Below are 23,415 nucleotides of genomic sequence, written 5' to 3'. Positions count from 1 at the left end.
TCAACTTAGCAGTGTTCACAGTGGATTCTAAAGCACAGTCATCTTGCTTCACATAAAATAGTGTCTCTACGTCACTAGATACCTCCTATGTGACCAGTGTTAGCCAATCACCTGAGAACTACTGGAGAACTCTCTAGAACTGAATTACCAACCAAACATATTTCAACACATAGTAATGGATACAAGCATTTACAATTTCAGTGAATTAAATTACTATACTTAACTGTCCACACCTAATCTCACCTTGTCCCACAAGAAGATTTTCACACCCAGCCCCCATTTTATTTATTTGAAAGGTTTGTGGCCTACTCTTTATTGCAGAAGCAACCGCAGGGGGTGGGTACATAAAAATGTAAAGGCCCGTTTCAAAGGAATGCATTAATTTCCCAATTCACTGCTGCATGTCATCTTCTTCAGTCCCCTGCATTTTCCTTTCCTCTTCTTTAAAATTGCAGGACTGGAAACTGTAAGGTTGTTTCCAAATTCTATCGTGCACCATGATCTCCTGTGAAATCCACCCTTACACAAATGATTGTGCAAGTTTAAGACTACAAAACCCACAATGCATTGTGATCCTGAGAGAAAATGCAGGCTAGGAATATAAACCCCACACGGTGCTGTGCAAATTTCAATTGGAATCGTGTCTTTTCTGTGGAAATCCATTGGGGTGAGGCCAAAAAAGATTGGCAAAACAATTCCTATGAAGATTTTGCGTGTGCCTACACTCAAGGCCCTCAGCTGAAATTTGGCTTCAGAAAGGATGGAGAAGGGGCCAGATGACCCCCTTCTTGAACTCTCTAGCCAATTTCTGCTTTGTAGAGAGAGGAGTTGCAAATAGATAGATGACAGACAGACACACCTGTAGAGATTGTACTTGTTTTATTCTAATCAAAATTAGGAGTGCCATTTATAGGATACAAGGACTCGAAATTGTGAGACTGGTAAGTCCTTCTCAAGCGCCACTATTCATACTGGTAGTTGCCAGCTCTCAAAATGGAAGTTCCACAGCCTGTCTGCATTCAGAATACCAAGTTGTGTGTCCTCTACTGCTCGCTGTTGCTTTGCAATGCAAATTGGAGGGTTTTGTATCACTCAGCACTATATCCATGGCAACCGAAAGAGAAAAAAGAAGGGGTATTTTTTGGGGGGGGGAAGATAAGTTTGCATTACTTCCTTAGTGGAGTTTAATCCTTTCCCTTTGTGCATGGGCCAACAGGTCAAACTGTTTTAAAGGGACAACAGTGTCTTGCTTTGGAATCGAAGCAGAGAGGAGTTCCTGTTTTAGAATCGGCTTCAATTCTCTCTCCTGTTCCCTCCTCCCGCCCCGCTGCCCACATCACTAAAACTTAGATGACTTGTTGTTCTCCTCTTCCTTTTGCTGAGAGGGCAAGCGAAGAATCATCCATCGTAGCTGTCGTCTCAGAACGCCAGCATTTGGCAAAAAGCCCCTTTTGGCCTTTCATGGAAGGCTTTTTAATTCAATGGGGTTTGGGAAGGCAGGCCAGGAACGCAAGTTCCTGTACCTTGGCTTTTCAATCCAGGGATCTGTGGAAAAACACAAATATAGAGGCACCAGACTAGCAAGGACCGTCCTATTGTATCCCTGCAGAAGCGGCAGAAACCAGGACAAATTGGACTTCACCATCATCTAAGGACCCTTGTCTATCCTGGTAAACTTTGAGATTCCCTTCTTCATATAATTAATGTCTGGATTAAGTTCAGGGAAGGTTTTGCTCGTTCTTTGATATCTTGAAGTTGTGCTTGTCGCAGAGGTTTTTGGCAAAGGCAGTGATATCTAATGTTTGAGTTCTGACAGACAGTTGTTTCCTTACAATTTGCAGAGGCACTTGCTTCCAAGTTAAGTTAAATGCACAGGACTAGAAACTTAAATACTTACTTGGGAAGAAACATTAGTGGAAATCCTGGGGCAGGGGTGGGGATAATTATTATAGTACATGCTAAGACATTTTTTCCTTTGGATTCTGAAGTTTAAGAGGGCAAAGCTGAATATCCCGATCTCACTTCCTTTTTTATACTGAATCCTAACAAGTTTTGGTGCTGCCGCAATGTTTGTTTTTCTCTGGCACACTCTTGACTTCAAGCTGCACCTGATTTTCTGGATCTATAAATATGTGTAGAACTCAAGACAAAATATATCCCGAGCTACTGCATGTATAAGAATTAGTAGCTTTCAGACTTGGACCGGCATCCTCACATGGAAAAAAATATGTATGCTGTCAAGAGGTTAATTAGAGGTTAATGCAATTGAAAGTTACTGCTTGACCCTGATCCTTTAAAAATGCAGATAGACGTCAATCTTCTGATGGTCGACAGCTGACCATAGAAACCCAGGAAGGGAGGTATGTACGGTAAGTACAGTGGTACCTCAGGTTAAGTATTTAATTCGTTCCGGAAGTCCGTTCTTAACCTGAAACTGTTCTTAACCTGAAGCACCACTTTAGCTAATGGGGCCTCCTGCTGCCGCCGCACCACCGGAGCACGATTTCTGTTCTCATCCTGAAGCAAAGTTCTTAACCTGAAGCACTGTTTCTGGGTTAGCGGAGTGTGTAACCTGAAGCGTATGTAACCTGAGGTACCACTGTACACCTTTTAAAGTTGCTTCCATGAACTCAAGAATGTGCTAAGTATCGCCAATCGTATCTACGTCCTAAATTCGATGGATTTAAATGCTGTCTCTCTGCCAATGTCAACCCCATTCCCCTCGGTGCAGAACATACAAATGACTGGGTTTTTTTAACGTGCTTTTGCCTCTGACTTTGCTCATCTGAGGAATCTCTGCCACTTTATGAAGAGAGTCCCATACTGATGGCCCTCCATAGATTGCCAGTAAAGATACCTAAGATTTATTGGTGATACTGTTCAAGTCTAGGATCCGTTGCGACACTTCTGTTGATGTGATTGTTAACGTGACTTGCGATTGTCTTTGTTCGCTTATCTGAAGCCTTATTTAAATCAGAAGCCTGAAGTTTTTTGCCTTGGTGCACCATTTAGACCAGTGATGGCCAAACTTGGCCCTCCAGCTGTTTTGGGACTACAACTCCCATCATCCCTAGCTAACAGGACCAGTGGTCAGGGATGATGGGAATTGTAGTCCCAAAACAGCTGGTGGGCCACGTTTGGCCATCACTGACTTAGAACCTGCCATGGTATAGACATGAAAGATACATGGGAATGACAGGGCTATGTCTAGCTGATGACGACCTGCATAGCTTTGAAGGGCCCATGACTTCATCACCAGGGAGATTTCAATGTGATGGCTGCAACTGAGTTAACAGGGTGCATCTTCTCTTAGAGCATGCTCTGATCTGTCACTCCTGGTGCATTATGTGTGGGGAGATGTGTGTGCCTAATGGCACATGCCCTGGTACCATGTTCAGTGGAGCAACTTCAGAGAGTCTCAGTATACACATAGCCCCTTGTATACAATTGGAGCAATTGCACAAGGGCCCTGTTCACACAGAATGCCTTTGCAAGCATAAGTGTGTGTGCGCACATTTACCTGTTTGAAGGTGTACTACTCAGTGCACACGTGTCAGATCAGAGCTGGTGGGCTGTTGTTGTGGCCCTCCTTAAAGGTAAAGGGACCCCTGACCATTAGGTCCAGTCGCAGACGACTCTGGGGTTGCGGTGCTCATCTCGCTTTATTGGCCGAGGGAGCCGGCGTACAGCTTCTGGGTCATGTGGCCAGCATGACTAAGCCGCTTCTGGTGAACCAGAGCAGCTCACGGAAATGCTGTTTACCTTCCCGCCAGAGTGGTACCTATTTATCTACTTGCACTTTGACGTGCTTTAGAACTGCTAGGTTGGTAGGAGCAGGGACCGAGCAACGGGAGCTCACCCCATCGCGGGGATTTGAACCGCCGACCTTCTGATCAGCAAGCCCTAGGCTCTGGGGTTTAGACCACAGTGCCACCTGTGTCCATGGCCCTCCTTACCTCCATGCAAATAGACGACATGTGGAAGGCAATCTCTGAGATGAGCATTTGTTGCCTGCACTTGTGGCCAATTAAGTGGTTGGAAGCCCCAGTCCTACTTTTCTTGCTCTGCTCCTTACATCTTTCTTACTTACTTACTTACTTACTTACTTATTTATTTATTTATTTATTTATTTATTTATTTATTTATTTATTTATACAAAGTAATAATCATAAATAAAAATAAAAATGGGCACCCCACCCCCAAGACCATTCCATTGTAACTATCCAACCTCCCCAAATTTCAACACCTCTTGCAATGGTTTGACCCCTTTCCATTTTAAAAGTACAAATTCTACAAATACCTTCCATATCTCCTTCAAATCGTTTCTCCTGCATGTCTTACCTTAATAGCACACGTTAATTTATCATTAATGGCTATATCCCACAACCCTTTATACCATTCTTCCATTTTATATTCTGCTTGCCCCTTCCACTTCCTAGCTATAATAATTTGTGCAGCTGTCAATAAATTTGTGAGGAAGTCCTTCATAGCCTGCGAACCTTCCACCCTATCGTAAATTGGCTTTCGGTTAGCTTTAACCCAGTGATTTCTGTTATCTGCTTAAACACACCCCCCCAAATGTACATATTTACACCCCCACCACATGTGAACATAAGTCCCAGTTTCCTGGCATCCCCTCCAACATAACACCGAATATTCCTTGTTTATTTGATTTAATCTGACTGGTGTACAGCTTTTTATCATTGCAATTATATTTAATGCAGCACAAGATTCAGGTTCAGACACTGTCAAGGAAAGAGCTCCTTCCATTCCTTCAGCAATTTTGACAAACCTTTTTATCCACTTAGCTAATATTTCATAATTCATCCAGTAGTGCTTCATATGCAGTTTGCTGTATCATGGAGCTTATTTCATATAAATTGTACACAGGTTTTACTAATGCACATTTGGTCCAGTCTTTGTTCCACCAATCTCTGTAGCCTTGAGTTCAAACAACAAATAGTCTAGTGGCACCTTAAATATTACCAGATTTGTTGTTGCTTAAGCGTTCATAGGCTAGTACCCACTTCATCAGTGTTTTGCTGTAACAAACGAAGCATTTACCCTCCTGGAAGTCATCTCAATCCAGAGGCAGTAATTTCTGAATTGCAGTCATATTGATATGAGTCTCTGGCTGGCTATAACTGAGATCTCACTGTGCTATCAGATATAAATGTTAATATTTGGCTTTTAAAAAACAGATTAAATGATGACACTTGCTCAATAGTTTTCTGACTGGTAGGCTTGTTAGTCTCTTGCAGCAAAACTGACAAAGAGTTTTGTGGCTCCTTAAATATTAACCGGATTTGTTAAGGCATAACGCATGGTGCTCTGCCTGCGTTGTGACCTAAAACGCCCATCTTCCCTTGTCATATCCAGCAGTTATACAGCATAATATTTTTTATATATTGTCTTGAATAAGCCACAAGCTCCAGCATTTGCCTGCTCAGACCCAGAACCACCCCCCCTTAAATAAATTCAAACATGACTCAAATTTTTGGTTTTCGTTTTTGGCAGAATTTATGCCACAACTTTATGGATTGCAGAAAGTGGAAGTTTGCATAGGCTCTGGTTCGACTAGCTCCCTGCCATGCAGGCGACATACGACGGCATAGCAAGGTCAAGTGCAAAGCCCTAAAAGTAGGGAGAGATGGGCGAGTTTGACATGAGCCAACAGTGTGACGCGGCAGCTAAAAAAGCCAATGCAATTCTGGGCTGCATCAATAGGAGTATAGCATCTAGATCAAGGGAAGTAATAGTGCCACTGTATTCTGCTCTGGTCAGACCTCACCTGGAGTACTGTGTCCAGTTCTGGGCACCACAGTTCAAGAAGGACACTGACAAACTGGAACGTGTCCAGAGGAGGGCAACCAAAATGGTCAAAGGCCTGGAAACGATGCCTTATGAGGAACAGCTAAGGGAGCTGGGCATGTTTAGCCTGGAGAAGAGGAGGTTAAGGGGTGATATGATAGCCATGTTCAAATATATAAAAGGATGTCATATAGAGGAGGGAGAAAGGTTGTTTTCTGCTGCTCCAGAGAAGCGGACACGGAGCAATGGATCCAAACTACAAGAAAGAAGATTCCACCTAAACATTAGGAAGAACTTCCTGACAGTAAGAGCTGTTCGACAGTGGAATTTGATGCCAAGGAGAGTGGTGGAGTCTCCTACTTTGGAGGTCTTTAAGCAGAGGCTTGACAACCATATGTCAGGAGTGCTCTGATGGTGTTTCCTGCTTGGCAGGGGGTTGGACTCGATGGCCCTTGTGGTCTCTTCCAACTCTATGATTCTATGATTCTATTCTATGATTCTATGAGTGTTCCAAATGCACACTCCGAAAGAGGAAGCTCTGGGTCACATGCATGGGCATAAATAGATTCCTCGAACCATTTGGACTTTGTCCCATTGGCCGAATTGTACCCAGCTTTGAGGGACCTACCAATCGGGTGTTGTGGCTGACCGATAGAACCCACCCACAACACAGGGTGTTGGTTATCCAGGTCTAACCGCAATATGTGCCCTCTTTAAGGGAGGACCCAATTTGCAAACACCAGCCACTTCAGTGATATCCAGCAGTTATACAGCACAATATATATTTTTTATATTGTCTTGAATAAGCCACAAGCTCCAGCATATTCAGGAAGATTCTTTACTGCTTCCCTCTTTGGGGCCTCTGAAGGTCCACAATGTTCTCTTGCATATTGCCAAGTTATACAGAAGGTGGGAACCATTTTACCAACTGATTTTCTAGGCTGAAAGTTGCTTTTGGAGAGGAATTAAGAAGGAAAACCCAGATATGATGTGTGGAGCTCAATACCACACAAAAAAGTGCACTCATCTGAAAGGACACACTGACCTGAAAAATATGCATCCTGTCAAATCTGTTGTTAGAGGTTAATATATTTGAAATCTAAAATCAACATGCACAAATTCAGCAGTGATAATTTAGATTTAGTATAGCTTTATTTGTTCTTTCAGGTGAACAAAAGTGGACTTAAAGTTGGGTTCAGTGAGGGGCATGCAAAAACAGCAACCCATGTCCAAGGTTGTTGAGAGGATGAGCTGGAAAAATTCCATGTACACTGCTGCAAACTCCTTAAATGAAGGGAGGAATATTAATGTGGCTATTTATTATTCTTATTATTTACTTGCTTTCTTAGCTGTCCTTCACTCAAAGGCCCCAGACTGGGTTACAACAATTTAATGATTGAAGCAAGAAAGAATCGGTCGTATAAGTTTGGTATGGGTCTTGCTACTTCCCTTGCCATTTACCTAATAGTCTATATTTTATATAGCTGTCTACAACTATATTGTGTTCTATTAAGATATACCGTATTTTTCGCCCCTAGGGATGCACCGCCCTATAGGACGCACCTAGTTTTTTTTGGGGGGGGGGAATAAAGAAAAAAAATTATTCCCCCCCCAGGCACGGGGCTGGCCCGAGCTTCCCCCGACCCCAGCCCCCAGAACAGCCTGCTATCCGCAAGCCTAGGGAGCCGCGCCGGCCTCCACAGGCTTGTGGAGAGCTGCGCGAAGCCCGGGCGTGCTCTTCAGTGCGCCTGAGGCTTCGGAATGCAGGCAGCTCTGCGCAACCTTTGGGAGCCCGGCACGGCTTGGCACCGGGCTCCCGAGGGTTGCGCAGAGGTGCGCGGAGCCCAGGAGCGCAGGCAGCTCTGCGCAACCCTCCGGAGCCTGGCGCGGCTTCGGACCGGGCTCCCGAGGGTTGCGCAGAGCTTCCTGAAGCCTGGAGAGGGAGAGGGGTCAGTGCGCACCGACCCCTCTCGCTCTCCAGGCTTCAGCGAAAGCCTGTATTCGCCCCATAGGACACACACACATTTCCCCTTCATTTTTGGAGGGGGAAAAGTGAGTCCTATAGGGCGAAAAACACGGTACATTTTCCTCATGAAATGGCTGCACCAGACTGATTTGCAGAGCCATGACATTCTTCAGTTTTTCACTCAGACCTGAGTTGACTTTTTCAGTCAGCTTTGGTTGGTTATATATATTTTGCAGTGGAACTGTGTTGGGGTCAATTTGACCCCTTCACAGAATTGTAGTCACTCATGCAGGTCTATCACAAGTCATTTTAGGTTGAATCCTTATGTATCCTTAATCTGAACCCTTCTGTAGATCCTTCTCTCCCTGTTTATGAATGGTTTCCTCATTGTCATGTTACTCTCCTATCAAAAGAAGACCATTGGATTTCCATTTCATGTTCACCACCCCTGATTTAGAGTTTTGTGGATATTTAATGTACCTACAAGGGTACTTGGGTGGCGCTGTGGTCTAAACCACTGAGTCTCTTGGACTTGCCAATCAGAAGGTCAGCAGTTCGAATCCCCGCCACGGGGTGAGCTCCTGTTGCTCGGTCCCAGCTCCTGCCAACCTAGCAGTTCAAAAGCACGTCAAAGTGCAAGTAGATACAGTGATACCTCGCAAGATTTGCCTCGCAAGACGAATTTCCCTATGGGCTTGCTTCGCAAGACGAAAACGTCTCGCGACTTTGTTTCCTTTGTCTAAAAACAAAGACATGTTTTGTTTATAAAGTTAATTTATTTTCCCTTAAATTTTTGAACTGCTCTTTACAGTATGTGCGACTTTAAAGAGCAGATAATAAACTGTTGTTGTACCAAATTTGGCTTTGTTTGGACTTTTTTTTGACCATAGGAACGCATTAATTGATTTTCAATGCATTCCTATGGGATTTCGTGATTCGCAAGACGAAAAATTCGCTAGACGACAAAACTTGCGGAACGAATTAATTTCGTCTTGCGGGGCACCACTGTAAATAGGTACCGCTCCGGCAGGAAGGTAAATGGTGTTTCCATGCGCTGCTCTGGTTTCGGTGTTCCCTTGCACCAGAAGTGGCTTAGTCTTGCTGGCCACATGACCCGGAAAAACTGTCTGTGGACAAACGCCAGCTCCCTCGGCCTGTAAAGCGAGATGAGTTCTGCAACCCCAGAGTCGTCTGTGACTGGACTTAACTGTTAGGGGTCCTTTACCTTTTTAAAAAATGTACCTACAGTAATATATGCATATCTTCTCTATTCTTTTTAGTACAGGGGACAAGGAACTTGGTGGGCACACCAGAGCAGTCATCTTCAAGCTTTTAAGACACAGAACTCAAGCATGGTTTCTTTTGATTTCCTTTATCTCTCTCTTCCCAACTCTATGCACCCACTCACAATGCATTATTCAGAGGAACTGCTTTTGTAAAGCACCGGTGTGCAATACTGCATATACCCACAACCCTGGGCAATGTTGATCTGGTGTAGCTGTTTGTATGTCCTTTCTTAAGGGTCAAGTGTTAGGGTTGAGTCATTTGTCTTTTAGATTGTTCCATTATCAGCTTCCAGGATATTCCGCTCGTATTAAGATGAGCCAATAATCTCCCAAGGTAATTTTGCTCTATCCATAGAGCCTTTATCAAATGAAGAGCCCAGCAAACTACTCCACACTCCTGGACTGAAATTGGGGCCTCTGGCAGTGCTTTCACAATTTTACCCTCTTGGAGCAATAAGTTGCTGGTTAAGTTAAATCTCCCCCCCCCCAATTCCCAGATTTGCTTTTCTAGCTCCAGCTGCTCATATTTATATATTTTATGATTTTGGCTCATATATGATGATACGGCCTTTATAGCTTTATGTCCCTATATCTTATGCCTACATATGCTGGGGTTTTCTTTTATATTGTTTTTCATGAGCACCGTCTATTATTTCCGCAAAGCCCTTTTCTTTTCAGCAGCATAATGTTCTCTGATGTCCGACATCTGATTGTTATTGGGGATTTTGCTCTCGTAAATTAAGGTTCATGGTCTACTATGAGAACTAGTGTATAATAGTATCTTGGCAATAGGGATTTTGCTATTAACACTGGATCAAACCTAGTATACACAAGTGTTGTCTCAGAAAAGAGAGCCAATTTCTTTTTATCCAAATGCATAAGCCTCCAAAAATAGACCAACCTGTGCCACAACATGCTTAAGATTCTTATACGGTTAGTATTATATCCAGGGCACAGTCTCTGTAACATTTACATTTATTAGCACATATCTTATTGTTTTTAGTTGTTCTAAAATCTTCTTTGCTACTACTTCTGATATGCTAAGATAACTCTTGTTGACACTACGTCAACTTTTCTATGCTGATACAGTGGTACCTCAGGTTACATACGCTTCAGGTTACATACACTTCAGGTTACAGACTCCGCTAACCCAGAAATAGTACCTTGGGTTAAGAACTTTGCTTCAGGATAAGAACAGAAATTGTGTGGTGGCAACGCGGCAGCAGTAAGAGGCCCCATTAGCTTAAGTGGTGCTTCAGGTTAAGAACAGTTTCAGATTAAGAACAGACCTCCAGAATGAATTCAGTACTTAACTCGAGGTACCACTGTAATTCCTAATACTATTGATGTAGTTCTGCTGTCACAGGATTGATTCACACAATCCTTTCTATGTACAGAAAAAGAACTTGGCAGGCAACGTGTAGATCAAATTTGCTTGTAAGGCAAGTGATTACCCAGGACTCTATAAACATTTCAGTCGATGTCAACATTTTGTTGCGTCATTGCCACAGAGGTTTCCAGTTACACTAGGGGTTGTCAACCTAGTCCCTACCACCCACTAGTGGGCGTTTCAGGGTTCTAGGTGGACGGGAGGGGGTTCTACGGCACAAGTTGAATCCTCCTTCCATCGAGCACTGGTGGGCAGTAAGGAAATTTGACCATCAGGAAAGATGCATTAGTGGGCGGTAGGTATAAAAAGGTTGACTACCCCTGAGTTACACTAAGACAGTACACTACAGTTAAAAAACAGGCAGTCAGAAAACATTGTAAGGACCCTGTGAATTCTACTTTAGATAGCTGGTTATTCAGGTTGATGACATTGTCCCATTTAGTTTTCTGATTCTCCACTTTTCTAGAACTCTCCTTGTACTAGCTGCTTTATTCACACTGTTAATTTTTTCTTAAGACGTTTGCATCTCTTGTGCATCCCCATTCCATACCCTCCAACATTTCTCCAATGGAAATAGGGATGCCCTATTCATTTATTATTATTATTATTATTATTATTATTATTATTATTATTATTATTATTATTATTATTCGACCATCTGATGGGGCAACCAGTTGCCCCAGTCACTCTGGGTGGCTTCCAACATGTATAAAAACATAATTAAACATTAAAAAACTTCCCTATACAAGGCTGCCTTCCCTTCAGATGTCTTCTAAAGGTTGTATACTTATCTCCTTGGCTTGGATGGCATAACTCCATACCTTCCAACATCTCTCTGATGAAAATATTGACGTCCTAAGGAAAAACGGGATGTTCCAGGATCAAATCAGAAACTGGGATGACTTCTATAAATCCAGGACTATCCCTGGAAAATATGGACACTGGTAGGGTCTGTCATTCTTCCTTCCCACTTTGCAGTTGTTTTGAGGCTGAGGGCTTCTTCTGTAGGCAAATGTCATTTCTAATGTATCCTGAGGCTGATTCAGATACAAAATTAAACCTTTGCTTAGGTTACATTAATGAGCCTTCAAGGAGCCTCTATTCTTTCCTAGTTTTCAAAACCCCATAGTTTGCCGCCTCGTTCAAATCAATAAATTGTGGTTTGTGCTTGCCTTGTAAACACACTTTAGAAACCAGAATTTTATGTTGGTGAGTCTCAAACTGAGAAAGGAGGGAGTTGGAGGGAGTGTGGGAGCCAAAGGTGGCATGAATCTTCATTCACAAAACATCAGATCAGCCTAGTGAATTGGTGTCGTTGTCCCATGGATACTACGAGCACTTTTTCCTCAACACTCAGCCAAGTGGTGTAAGAGCTTTTTATCTCAGCCAGCTTTGGGCAGTTGACATTAAGTTGATGGGATGGGGTTTCAATATTTCTCCTGATTAGCCTCAAGGCTGCCGTTTAGTGAGAGTGGGGCAGTTGACTTCTCCGTGTTTCTGACCACAGGAGATTATTCTTCAGGAGCTTTTTACACATCTGGCAAAGCTCACTGGTTCTATGCTCCAAGTTAATTAACAATGAAACAATTGTTTAGACAATTAAATGGACCCAACTGCTAGGGTATGTACACCAGAGGGCACAAATACCTGTGCTTCAAAAAAGAAGGAAGGAAGAAAGGAAGGAAGGAATAGAAAATGAAAAAGAGAGGGGGGGGTTCCTGTTTGTTTTGTGTTGATAACTTTTCTATAATTATATGACACATTAAAAAAGAAAATAAATCAGTTTTTTTCAGTGTATCCTTCAGTGTGTCTTAAGATCAAGCTCTGCTCTTTTACCTACAGCTCTGATGCTCAACCAGATCTTCCTCTCCACAACTTCTTCAGCTTCATCCAGGGCTGTCAATCATTCATTCATTATATTAAACTGATCTTCATTCCATCTTTTTTTTAAAGACGTTTCATTTTTACACTGAGATGTTCTCAGAATCCCATCACCATGGAACCAAAATTGACACTGAAAAGAAGAGAGGACTGCTTTCATCAACCCAAATGTCATGGACGCAACCAGGTGAAGATTTTCCAGCTCCAAAAGCTGTGGTAGACAAGCCTCTTTCTCCACCACAACTTGGTAAGAGGTTCTATGAGGTGTTTTAAGATCTTAGTATCTAAAGGTCCCTTATCTTCCTCACTTGGGAGCCAATTTGGTATGGAATGAAAATCAGAAGCATTGTGGTGGCCATCCTATTCATATTTACGGTAGCTGGGAGTAAGTCCCACTGGACTATATGGGGCTTGCTCTAAGTAGACATGTATTGACTTGTACACCGTGTCACGTTGGTGTACTCCATGACATGATTCTTTCCCATGCTCATGCTTTCCTAGTTTCTGGAAGGAGTGAGACTGCAGTGTGAAGGAACCTCCTTAGGGCCTGTAGATGTTCTCATTGTGCAGTGATGTTCTTATGCATTGTCTACAGATGAAACCTTCAGACTCATATTTCAAACAATACATAACAGTTATGCAGTAGATAGTTGTGTTGCTTTGTTGGCAGGGTGGCGGGAATCAAACAGCCACAGTATGGCAATTGAGTTGTTTGGTCACATTCTAGCCAAATAGACATGAGAAGACACAGGTTCACATCCCCAGTAACTATGAAACTTTGTGGTTGGTCCTGGGCCAGATACAATCTGTTTGCCTAACCAACCTTGCAGATGTTGTGAGAATAAAATGGAGGGGAAGAAAGAACCATATATGCTGCTCTGAGCTCTTTTGAAGAAATCTGGGGTGAGTGAGAAAATAAGTAATATTCTGCTGTGTCTAATTTTTAGTGGACCACAAAGAAAAGAACCTTTGCAACTGGATGGACTCTGGTTTCTAGTAAGTATGAGCAGTCCTGAATAGCATGATCAATTTTAAAAAACTAATCCTTGCAATTGTATGGATAAAGTGTTTCAATATGAAGAACCAATTGTATCTCTAATAATGAGATGGTTGGAGTGAATAAAAATCTCATTCATACACACACACACACACAGAGAGAGAGAGAGAGAGAGAGAGAGAGAGAGAGGTTTGTTGTTGTTTTTAAAAAGGAAATACCTTGTCTCTCTTAAACAATAAGCTTCATAGGAAAATAATAATAATAATAATAATAATAATAATAATAATATAATTATTTATTATTATTATTATTATTATTATTATTATTATTATTATTATTATTATTATTATTATTATTATTATTATTATTTATACCCCACCCATCTGGGCGGCTTCCAACAAAATATTAAAATACAGTAATGCATCAAACATTAAAAGCTTCCCTAAACAGGGCGGCCTTCAGATGTCTTCTAAAAGTCTGGTAGTTGTTGTTCTCTTTGACATCTGGTTATAAACATATTGGTACTACAGTTGATCTCTATACTGAATGCCTCTGTCAGATACATTGAGTTAAAGGAGGCTTTTCTGTGTAAATGAAGGATACATGGGTACGTTCTAGGTAGATGAAGAAACATGGATATTTTCCAAACATAAGCATTTCATTTCCATCCACACATTTTAGTCCAAGCTCCCAGATTACTTCTCCCAATAGCTTCATTTATGGACACAGGGGACCAAATGGGATTCTGAAACACCCCACAGACCAAAGACCATAGAATGGGACATAAGTCCTTCAGCATTCCTCAACACAAGTTATCCACCAATGTGGCCAAGGCCAGTTCTGTCCCCAAGCCACATCAGATATCAGACAGAAATGCCCCCAAAAAGCAGTATAATCCCCCAAACACCACCTTTTCCACTACCTTACTCAAGGGTGGAACATAAAATACTGGCCAATAGTAGTCCATAATGAGAGGATCCACATTTGTTTTCTGTTTTCTTAACAAGAGTCTCACAGCAGACTCTCATTTCCATCACCCAAATTGCTTGTCAGTGGGATAACAACATGAGGAAGCATCTTGGCTCAGCCTCATGAGAAAAATAGTTCACCAGGGCAGTAGTCTAGTTGTATGAATGGGTTTCTGCCCCAACACCCTGAATCTGTTCCCAGACAGCTGCCACCTGTCTGCTTTCTAACAACCAATCCAGGAGTGCTACTACCTTTTCATCTCCTCCCCCTTAGTCTCCACTTTTGTTGTATTCAGCAGGGAGCACCTCTCATTGATTCAAGCTCCTCCTAGTGTGAATCTCTGTGCCGTCTATGTTTCCAGTCCCCATGGACGCCAGCCAGCACTGTGCTGGGGGGGGAAACATGTTTTATTCATCCTGGTCAATGAATCAGAAAGAACTTTTCAAAAACTACCCTTACCAGAGTTCATAGGAACAGGAGCATCTTAGAATGCGGAAGCAGGTTAAAAGCACCCTTCAATGTTGACCTTGAATGCTGTTTTAACTCCTACCACCTTAGCAGCTAAAGAAGGGAAGGGCAGAGCATTGGTGGAAATTATGGCTGCCCTGAATCTTTCTGAGCTGAAAGGGTTTATATGCTACTCATAATAAATTAGGGATTTCTGAAAGGAGGGAGGTAGTTTCCCAAGAGCACACACATTTCCTAAATAACCTGTATTCCTAATAACCAGCAGCCTTTATTTTTTATGAAACTTTTATTAGCATGTTGTCTTAATAGGCAAACGTCCTGGATTAATGGTCATCCAGGAACTAGGATTATATATATATATAAATGTTAAACTATCAAGTAGAATAATATAGAGAAACTATATCAGACTGGCAAACTTCCTAAGCAGTCGCAAAGAATCTCTTCTGTTAGAAAGGATCCTTGCCACATCTGTTTTGTAAATAAGTGGATCAGAGTTCTGGATATTTAATCCTCCCTCTTGAACGGCAACAACCAGTTTCCCCACCTTTCTTTTAACAGCTTATCTGAAAGCGAAGATCTGCAAGAAAGCCAAGGCAAAGCAGCGGGTAAGGCAACACTTGGACTTTATTTGACAATAATGTGGTACAGGAAGGGTGCCTAAAGTAGGTCATTAGAAATCCTTCGTGAAACATTGCACCATTCATTTAATCATGATTCAGAGCAAACATTTGCTTAATCAGACAAACACTGACTCTTTAGAATTACATGTAGAAAGAGCAGAGGCCAAAGCCATGAGGCAAATCTGAGTAAACAAAGTCAGCGCATTACATCAATGACTTGCTAACTACTTTTCTGTCCCATTTCTAACCGAGCTCACAATGTTTTCAAACTATTTCTTTCACATTCCATGTTCCTTTTTCTGCTGTTTTTGAGTTTTGGATCCTGCCTTACATTGTACCACTTTTAAACTGCAAATTGATAACCGCAGATACAATGAACTTCACGTCAGTGAAAAAGTGTTCAAGTTGCTAGTCACGTTGTGTTTTTTCACAGTAACGTTGTCACTATATTCATATACTGAACTGTTTTATAGAGTTATTACTTCAGATCCAATGTATCACCCGAAGTGCTTAAACAGCCAGATGTAGTCACACTCAGCTTCTGTAATTCTGTCCGAAAATCAACTTATTCAGCTTCAGGGATTCCAGCTGTAAAGTTGCATGGTCTGGAATACATTTACAACGCTCCACATGTCATCCAAGTGTGCAAGAAGTTTCAGGGCGTGTGGTCTGGAATTTGGTTTTGTAGAACCAAAATAACTGTTTCAACTAGGCTGGATCTAATCTGGAGGTTACAAGGGCCAATGCAGCATGGGATCTTGGTGGACTGATGGCTTGGTGCTATTCCCGAAAATATATCAGTCATCTGCTGCACACCTAGTAGAATGTGTTTCAATGGCCAGACTTACTTTTTAAAATGCCCAACCCTTTATATGCTGTGTTTTTCTCTCTATAAGACGCACCAGACCATAAGACGCACCTAGTTTTTGGAGGAGGAAAACAAGAAAAAAAATATTCTGAATCTCAGAAGTCAGAACAGCAAGAGGGATCGCTGTGCAGCAAAAGCAGCGATCCCTCTTGCTGTTCTGGCTTCTGGGATAGCTGCGCAGCCTGCACTCACTCCATAAGACACACAGACATTTCCCCTTACTTTTTAGGAGGGAAAAAGTGAGTCTTATAGAGCAAAAAATACAGTAATTGGCTGACCCTACCATTAGGCAGAGTGAAGCAGCCACCTTGAGCAACCTGCTTTTAGGTGCCATGAAAGGTCAGCACTTTGTTATTTCAATTATTATGCTTGCATTTTCACTGCCATGGAGGGGAAGAGGTGTCTGTGGGAATTTCTGCCTCTGGCACCAAAATAATTTAGCTAGCCATGGGTACTATTCACTTGACTTGGAGGATTGGACATCTTTTGCTCCTGTGCTTCCGGAAGCAAAATACATTGGGCTGGCCCTATCCCAAAGAATTCTGGGAACTGTAGTTTGTTAAGAGTGCTAAGAATTGTTGCTGTGCAAGGGGGCAACTACAGTTCCCAGAATTCTTTGGGGGAAGCTATGTGTTTTCAATGTGCTTTGAATGTACTTTAAATGTATGGACCTTCCCAAAAATATTGGATGAAAATCTTCTTAGAATCATTGTATTGTATAGCTGGAAGTGACCCTGAGAATCATTCTAGACCAGTGATGGCCAAACTTGGTCCTCCAGCTGTTTTTGGACTGCAACTCTCATCATCCCTAGCTAACAGGACCAGTGGTCAGGGATGATGGGCATTGTAGTCCCAAAACAGCTGGAGGGCCGAGTTTGGCCATCACTGTCCTAGACCAACCCTCTGCAATGCAGGAATCTCAGCTACATCACACATGACAGATGGCTCTCCAATCCCTGCTTAAAAACCTCCAAGGAGGGAGAGTCCACAACCTCCAGAGGGAGACTGTTCCACTGTCAAACAGCTTTTACTGTCTTCCTGATGTTTAGCTGCAATCTCCTTTCTTGTAACTTGACTCCATTGGTTCGAATCCTACCGTCCAGAGCAGGAGAAAACAAGCTTGCTCCATCTTCCATGTGACGGCCCTTAAGATAGTTGAAGATGGCCATCATATCTCCTCTCAGTTCCCTCTTTTCCAGGTTGAACATACCCAACTCCCTCAACAGTTCCTCATCAGGCTTGGTTGCCCTCCCCTGCATATGTTCCCGCTTGTCAATATCCATCTTAAATTGTGGTGCCCAGAACTGGACACAATACTCCAGGTGGGGTCTGACCAATGCAGAACAGAGTGGTACTATTACTTCCATTGACTTGGAAGAAGAAGAAGAAGAGTTTGGATTTGATATCCCGCTTTATCACTACCCGAAGGAGTCTCAAAGCAGCTAACATTCTCCTTTCCCTTCCTCCCCCACAAGAAACACTCTGTGAGGTGAGTGAGGCTGAGAGACTTCAGAGAAGTATGACTAGCCCAAGGTCACCCAGCAGCTGCATGTGGAGGAGCGGAGACGCGAACCCAAGTTCACCAGATTACAAGTCCACCACTCTTAACCACTACACCACACTGGTTCTCTTGGACACTATACATTGGTTGATGCAGCCTAGAATAGCATTAGCTATTCTTCATATTACAATACTGTTGTTTCCCATTTTATTTGTGGCAATGAATACTACCAACACACAAAAATATTTGCAGCAGAAAAAGACATTTCCCATACCTCAGTTTTTTTGTTTCTATGAATGAATAACTTTTGTCATCCCTTTATCTCCTTTGCAAAAAAAACACACCTGGTCATGCAGTGAAGTTCAAATCTTGATTTTAAAAATCCTGCCTGTTGGATTTAAGGAAAAATTAAATATCAGTGAATTCTGTTTCTTTGCAGCTCTTTCACCTCCCTCAGGAATGGCCCAAATGACCGTGCAAAATTACATGCGGTAGGTATGGTGTTTGTGTGCATGTTGTGAGCTATTCACTTCTACACTTCAAAATTCAGTGAAGGCAGTGCAATTAATTGTGAAGGGAAGCTTTTGACGTCTGAACTGTAGGGTGGCAGGAAGAATATTTGTTAGCTTAATGATGACATCTACATTTTCCTAGTATTACGCTAAATGTGATATGTATAATTAGCCAGAATTGTATGCGGGTGTAAATGCGAAATATTCACACTAAAATATGGAGCAATCTTTCATGCTAACACAAGCTAGTAACAAGGAGGGGAAGAGGCTTCTGCACTCTGATGCGTAGATCTCTCCAACGGGATGTGAGTAAAAACAGGGTTGAGGCGCACAGTCCGATGTTCCTACATGTAAGTAACCCATTGTGCAACGGTCACATGAGGGAACAGTCAGACGAACCTGGCTGTACACATAGACAGCTGGCAGCCCTTTCTCTAATTGTAGTAGAAAAAAGACAGTCACGGAAACCGAAAACTACACAAAACAAATGAAATACCGTGAAAATCCCTGAAACGAGAAGTAATCGGCTAGAACTATTATCTTATAGAATTAAACTAAATAACAAAAATCACAAAGTTTAAGGAAAAAAATTAGAACAACCTAGAATTGAACAAAGCCTTAACGGGATGCCGGCTACAAACCTTGTTTCACTGAACCATTCAGTTTCCTCAGAAGGAAATAGAGAAATCATAAACCTTAAATGATTTTAAACAAACTCAAGAACAGGGCTGAAACGCTCCCCTGAGTTTACAAAAAAAGTTTGAAAACCTCAATAGCGAGTTTAAGACACAGCCCTATCCAAAGCAAGCCAAGCAGTTGTGATAAGGAGTTGAGGACTCGGCTGTGAAAACTCTAGTATTGTCCTTACAAAAAGGTTTTAAAAAACCTACATAGTACAAATTCAAAAAACGGAATACTAAGATAAGCTGTTTTAGATTTTAAACAAACTCAGCTACCTTGTCCCCTCCCCTCGGTAACTGACAGTGACATGTGCCATTGGGAAGCCAGGTCAGCAACACACACGGTCTGTGCCACCCTGCTACTGCTTCCAGGGACTTCTCTGTGGCAGCCCCCAAATTGTGGAACTCCTTTACAGCGGTGCACCTGGCCCCATCATTATTCAGCTTCTACCAAATGGTGAAGACAAACCTCTTTTCCCTTTGACAGTTAAGGTAGTTTTGTGGGACCCACCTGTGCCTTTTTGTTTAACCTATACAGTACTAGTTTTGCTTGGGGTTTTTCTTTGTTTTATAATGGTGCAAACTGTTTTACCTGTTTTGAATTGTATGGCTGTATGGTAAAGGGCTGCTTTAAAAGATTCTATAAACAGACAAAACAAAACAAAGCAGGGAAATGCAGGTTCTTACTACCGTATTTTTCACCCTATAGGACGCACCGTCCCATAAGGCGCACCTAGTTTTTTGGGGGGGGAAATAAAGGGGGGAAATTATTTTTTTCCCCAGGTGCGGGGCTGGGGAAGCCCGAGCTTCCCCCGACCCCAGCCCCCAAACAGGCAGCTCTCTGCAAGCCGTGGGAGCCCAGCACTGGCTCCCGCTGCTTGCGGAGAGGTCCGCGAAGCCTGGACGCGCTGAGCTCAGCGCAGGCAGGCTTCAGCATGCAGGCAACTCTCCGCAAGCAGCAGGAGCCCAGCGCTGGGCTCCCGCTGCTTGCGGAGAGGTGCGTGAAGCCTGCATTCGCCCCATAGGACGCACACACATTTCCCCATCATTTTTGGAGGGGAAAAGGTGCGTCCTATAGGGCGAAAAATACGGTAATTCCTTTATCTCTTTTATGAATTACGTTTTATATATGTTTCCAGGTGATCTAGAAAAACGGACCTCTGGGATAGAGGGCATTTGAGGCGGGGGTTGAGGAGATTGCAGCTCACGCTTTCGTAATCCATTGCCGACAGCAAACTAGTTAACAAGTCGCAGCTAGAAATCTTGACAAAATAAAGATACGAGGGTGTTCCTTCTGGTATTGCTCATTGCATGTTACAGAGATAGAGCTTTATTAAAAGCAGTTATATCTTTCTAGAAAGTAGGTGGTTAGAGAACGTGTGCTCCCCAAAGACTTCCAAAGCTACACCATCTGTCAAAAGCAAAGAAGCTCTGCCACCTTTATAATTAGCATTTACCGGTACCTAACACCTACATTCTAACACCTCCTGTAACATACTGTTCCTGAGAACAAATGTGTTTGCCACAGTATCATACATGCTCTTCTCCTGAAGAGCTCCGGCAAAGTAACATTTTGAACTAAAAGAAAGATGCAAAGATTAACTCCAGAAAGAAATTATAATGACATCCCAGAGGACCTTGAGTGTAAACAAATTTCATTGTTGCTTTCTCCCACTACTATAGATCCCTGCATCAGTTTTCAGAAATGCCGGTCCTTTCACGATGGAATAGTGCTGGCTCATCCCATTCTCTTCCCAGTGCCCCCAAAAGGTCAGCATCAACCAGATTTCAATGTTTGCGGCTTTCACAGTGCACGGCACACGCCTCAAATTCGGCTATGCGGGACGGGAAGTTTTTTCTGGTGCTTTGTTTTTCTGAGGAAAATTTTCTGTTTCACAAGTTCATTAGTAGCAACGAACGGCTGCCAATTGCAAATAAATATTGGGCATACTTGGCAGTTTTGAAGTGTTTGGCTTTGTTTACTCAATCCGAGTAAAATAAACATGCTAAATTACATCACTCTCAAGGGCAGCAGAAAATGTTCTGATGCAAACTGGAAAAAATTCTGATGCAAATTGCCCTCCTTTCCAACTCAGAATTTCCCAGAAAGCCCACATTGGTGCTCAAAGAAAATGTTTGTTTGTTTGTTCGTTAATTTCATCTTATTTACACGCCGCTTGATTGTAAAAACAAGATAAAAGGTAAAGGGAACCCTGACCATTAGGTCCAGTCATGGCCGACTCTGGGGTTGCAGCGCTCATCTTACTTTATTGGCCGAGGGAGCCAGCGTACAGCTTCCGGGTTATGTGGTCAGCATGACTAAGCTGCTTCTGGCGAACCAGAGCAGCGCACGGAAACGCTGTTTACCTTCCTGCTGGAGTGGTACCTATTTATCTACTTGCACTTTGACGTGCTTTCGAACTGCTAGGTTGGTAGGAGCAGGGACCGAGCAACGGGAGCTCACCCCGTGGTGGGGATTCGAACCACCGACCTTCTGATCGGCAAGTCCTAGGCTCTGTGGTTTAACCCACAGTGCCACCCAGACCCACCCAAAAACGGAAAGTGGTTGGACCTAAATAGATATGCACGTTTGGTAGGTGATGCAGAAGCCATCCCCATGGCCCATTCCAGATGTGTGTGCATGTGTGCAATTCAATTGTTTCATTTTCCAGCATCAGTGTGCTCTGCCATGGTAACTGACAGCAGTCAAAGTTAGTGAGGATGTGTGGCTGAGCATTTTCCTTTTCAGTGGCTTCACAGCACATGCCAGATTCTCATGGCTCAGTTGCCCCCAAAATCCTCTGAGCTTCATACCCTGGTTTAGTTATGATTCGCAATGTTCAGAATCTTCTCTGGTTCTCTCCAGGAACAAATTTTTGAAACTTGTAATGCTCACCTTAAATAGGTAAAAAAAGGTAATGGTAAAGGACCCTTGGACGGTTAAGTCAAGTCAAAGCTGACTCTGGTGTTGCGGCGCTCATCTTGCTTTCAGGCCGAGGGAGCCGGCGTTTGTCCACAGACAGCTTTCCGGGTCATGTGGCCAGCATGACTAAACTGCTTCTGGTGCAACAGAACACCGTGAAGGAAACCAGAGCGCATGGAAATGCCACTTACCTTCCCGCCGGAGCGGTACCTATTTATCTACTTCCACTGGTGTGCTTTCAAACTGCTAGGTTGGCAGGAGCTGGGACAGAGCAACCGGAACTCACCCCCTTGCAGGGATTCGAACCGCTGACCTTCTGATCCGCAAGCCCAAGAGGCTCATGGTTTAGACCACCCGCATCCCTCAACTTAAATACAAGGGGAGCGGACCACCATAGACCCGAAAGCTCTCCTGGATGCATTCCAATTTGAGCTAGAGAAAAATTAAAGCCCTCTTTCCCTGCCACCCATCTCCAAACCCTACCCTCGTCCGAGCCACTTTCCTTTCCTCCTGCCTCAGCAGAATGGAGAAAGGGGTATTTTTCTCTCCTCCACTACTGTTGGCACTTAGCACCCTGCTGAGGCTACCTGCAAGATTCCAGAAAGTGTCATTTCCCCAAGTATTACAGCTGCACTGAAACTATATATCCCAGCAGTCCTGGTGCCTGCTCACAGCTGTAGTAGTATGCCAGGGGCCAGAGAAGGGCATGATAGTGACAGAAACCTCCCTCCCTTTCTCTGTTCTACTGCTGTTGTTGCAGTAGATTGAGGTCCAGCGCCAAGGGCCTTCCAGCGGTTCCCTCTCTGTGAGAAGTGAGGTCGCAGGGAACCAGGCAGAGGGCCTTCTCGGTAGTGGCGCCTGCCCTGTGGAACGCCCTCCCAGCAGATGTCAAGGCAATAAACAACTATTTTGCTTTTAAAAGACAACTGAAGGTGGCCATATTTCGGGACGTTTTTAATGTCTGACGCTGTATTTTATTTAATATTCGGTTGGAAGCCGCCCTGAATGGCTTTGGTAACCCAGCCAGATGGGTGGGGTATAAATAAATTATTATTATTATTATTATTATTATTATTATTATTATTATTATTAGCCAGTAAGCAAGTCGGGAGAAGGGATGGGATTAGGCAGGAGGGAGGCAAGTAGATGGGCAAGAGGAAAGGATCTGAACTCTCACCAGGCAACGTTGAGAGAGATATCCCAGTCACATAACCAGGGGTGCAACAGGGCCGGATGTGGTTTGACCAATTCCAACTGAAGATGAGGTTGAGTTGATCAGCAATCCAGAAAATTGGATTGAGTTGCATGAAAGAGAAGGAGCCAAAGGGCCCTTTGGATGCCTTCCCTCTTAATAGGAGAAGTCTCTCCCACTCTGAAATCATTTGGGATCTTCTCTCTGTTCACTTCCATTAGGGTGTATTGTGTTGAGATTTCCTTTAAAAAAAAATAATAATAATTTTTATTAACAGGCCAATCACATCACATTATCCAAATCACATTAGTTCCAAATTATACAGCCGAATTTTAAATTTTGTTGGGGGTA

General features: G+C 43.0%; 1 protein-coding gene across 2 annotated transcripts in view; it reads left to right on the top strand.

Moving 5' to 3' along the window:
• Positions 1-1,294: 1,294 nt before the first annotated feature.
• Positions 1,295-23,415, top strand: part of ITPRID1 (ITPR interacting domain containing 1) — a 67,279-nt gene continuing 45,158 nt past the window's right edge. The window contains exons 1-6 of one of the 2 annotated variants that reach the window (XM_081165102.1): positions 1,295-1,670; positions 12,407-12,581; positions 13,282-13,330; positions 15,327-15,373; positions 18,197-18,248; positions 20,633-20,719. In XM_081165102.1, coding sequence (XP_081021228.1) covers positions 12,428-12,581; positions 13,282-13,330; positions 15,327-15,373; positions 18,197-18,248; positions 20,633-20,719 — 389 coding nt within the window. In that variant the 5' untranslated portion in view covers positions 1,295-1,670; positions 12,407-12,427. The remainder of the gene's footprint in view (positions 1,671-12,406; positions 12,582-13,281; positions 13,331-15,326; positions 15,374-18,196; positions 18,249-20,632; positions 20,720-23,415) is intronic. The other variant, XM_081165101.1, reaches the window with a different exon arrangement.

This window comes from Podarcis bocagei (genome assembly GCF_964188305.1).
Source record: "Podarcis bocagei genome assembly, chromosome: 12".
Taxonomy (NCBI): domain Eukaryota; kingdom Metazoa; phylum Chordata; class Lepidosauria; order Squamata; family Lacertidae; genus Podarcis; species Podarcis bocagei.
The sequence above is the reverse complement of the archived record's forward strand: the minus strand, read 5'-3'. Positions and strand labels throughout refer to the sequence as shown.